Here is a 2092-nt window from a genome sequence, read left to right on the forward strand (position 1 = left end):
ACCAAAGTGCTGCACAGAAAACTCAAACATACAAAACAATTAACTTACTTACTCTTTGGGATGAGTTTCATTTAACTTAAAGCTTTTTCTGCACCTTCCTCCCTTCACCTCCTGACCTCCTCACCCCATTCCTTCTTTTCTTTCTGTCTTCCACTCTCCTCCTCCTTCCTCCTGCCTCCTCTTCATTGTCATCAGTGGGCTCCAAACAGACGAAGGCCTCCACCTGATGGAGATCCTGGCTCGCATGTCTAAAATCCAGATGACCGACTTCGCCGAGCTCTCGTACGTATTTCTGCTTTTTTCTGAGTCCCACGGAGGCAGGAAACGGCCGGCGTATTATTCCTAATGCTGTTCGTTCTCATAGAGTGAGCCGTCTACACCTAACCTAGAAAGCTGCTAGTTCTTCTCCAGGTTGAAACAGTTCATTTTTTCTGCGTTTTCCTTGTTTGTGGAATTGAATAATATTAAATAATCTATTGCTATTGAGCATGTTGTTCACAGCTGTTCTGTTAAAAAGGCCAATAAATAAAGTCTGTTCAAACAGAGCCAGCCCACTGGAAGGGACACATTTTACACCGTCGTTATTTATCAGTCTGATATCCCTGTTTAATTATGATCACATAACCAGTGAAATAATTAAGATTTTTTTTTATTTATGTCATAATCTAGCAGCTGTTATTTTAAAATATGATTTTGCACTCTTGAATTGACTGCAGTGATGAGCTAGATCATGATGAATGGTACCATGGTTGTTTAACCAGTATGAAACCTACTTTAAACAGATGTACAGGGTACTGTCTCTCTTTACTTTACACCTCGATAAACAGAAAGTTGTGCAGGTCACCTAGAATGGAGGTGAGTGGGCTGCCAGGTTCTGGTCAATACATTCTTGAACAAAGCAGCCGGTGCCTGTACACACACCCACACACACACACTTAGTGTCCCAGCAGTGTCGAGGAAGTGCATTTTAATGCTTATGTCGTTTTAAAACTCTTTTTACCCTGTAATAGAGCAATGCCTCGGGACATGTAGCCCTGCCAGCTGTTAAATGGCCAAGCAGTTGTGTACTGCCCTCCTAATGGTGTGCATAACCAAAATTAGACAGCCAGCCAAACTCCGTGAATGATGACGCGAGAGTCAGGATGTAGCGTCTCAAGCTCCAAGTTTACTGAAGACTCTTTGTTGTCAGACAAGGTGTATGTGTAAAACTGAAATAATACAGAGATAAAGCCAAATGAAATCTATACAATTACTAAAGCGTGAATATTGAGCCAAACTTCCATGAATTATAATAAAAAATAAAGTGCAGGATCTTCTATACTTGATACATGAAACTATAGCATATCCTGTGCTGAGAATGATAACTTAAACAATATCTAGATATTAATCTAGCAATAAAACATTTTCATCAATACATCAAAACGAAAGATGTCCTTGTAGAAAAAGCCATTTTCACTTACGACGATCTTTCTATGGCTCAAAATAAAAGATGGTGACGGATGGGGGAAAACAACTCATGATCTGCTGATCTCTTTGTTAACTGGCAGGGACATGTGTTTTAAACACTTCCTGCTTCCTTTTTCCTCAATTTTAACTTCCTGCTGCAATACACATTTGACCACAACACCAAGACGGAGTGCGCTGTAAAACACCTAAACTTCAAAACTGCCTGGGAGGCAGAACAAGTTGAACTAAATTAATATCTGGAAAAACTTCAAATTCAAAATCACAAAGGCCTAAGATAGTGAAGGAGCAGAGGTCTGTAGGTCTCATCTCATTGTGTTATAGTGTGCTTTATGTTCCTGACATCAACTGTCTTGTACATGTAGGCTCCAGTGGGCGACAATTTTCTCCAAGGGCAAGCATCTCGTACTGAAACTCTTGATGTATTCCCCGTGGAAGATAAGCTGTTACCCCCCCGAGCATGTCAAATCAGAGAGGGCAAACTGGTGGGATCAAAATGGAGATTTTCTATTGGCACAAGGCAGTGAAATCGAGGAAAGAAAAATGGTCCCTTTACAAAATAGAAATACAAGGATGTCGCCTTATTTTCATTTTGTCAACATTTTCATCCTCTGGGAGGGGGGGGGGG

General features: G+C 40.8%; 1 protein-coding gene across 1 annotated transcript in view; it reads left to right on the plus strand.

Moving 5' to 3' along the window:
• Positions 1-2092, plus strand: part of LOC116699375 (receptor-type tyrosine-protein phosphatase N2) — a gene marked incomplete at its 3' end in the record, with an annotated part of 318251 nt that overhangs the window by 79390 nt on the left and 236769 nt on the right. Inside the window, 1 exon segment of the mRNA XM_032531918.1 lies at positions 196-282. Within this exon segment, the coding sequence (XP_032387809.1) occupies positions 196-282 (87 nt within the window).

Source organism: Etheostoma spectabile, chromosome 12, assembly GCF_008692095.1.
Source record: "Etheostoma spectabile isolate EspeVRDwgs_2016 chromosome 12, UIUC_Espe_1.0, whole genome shotgun sequence".
NCBI lineage: Eukaryota > Metazoa > Chordata > Actinopteri > Perciformes > Percidae > Etheostoma > Etheostoma spectabile.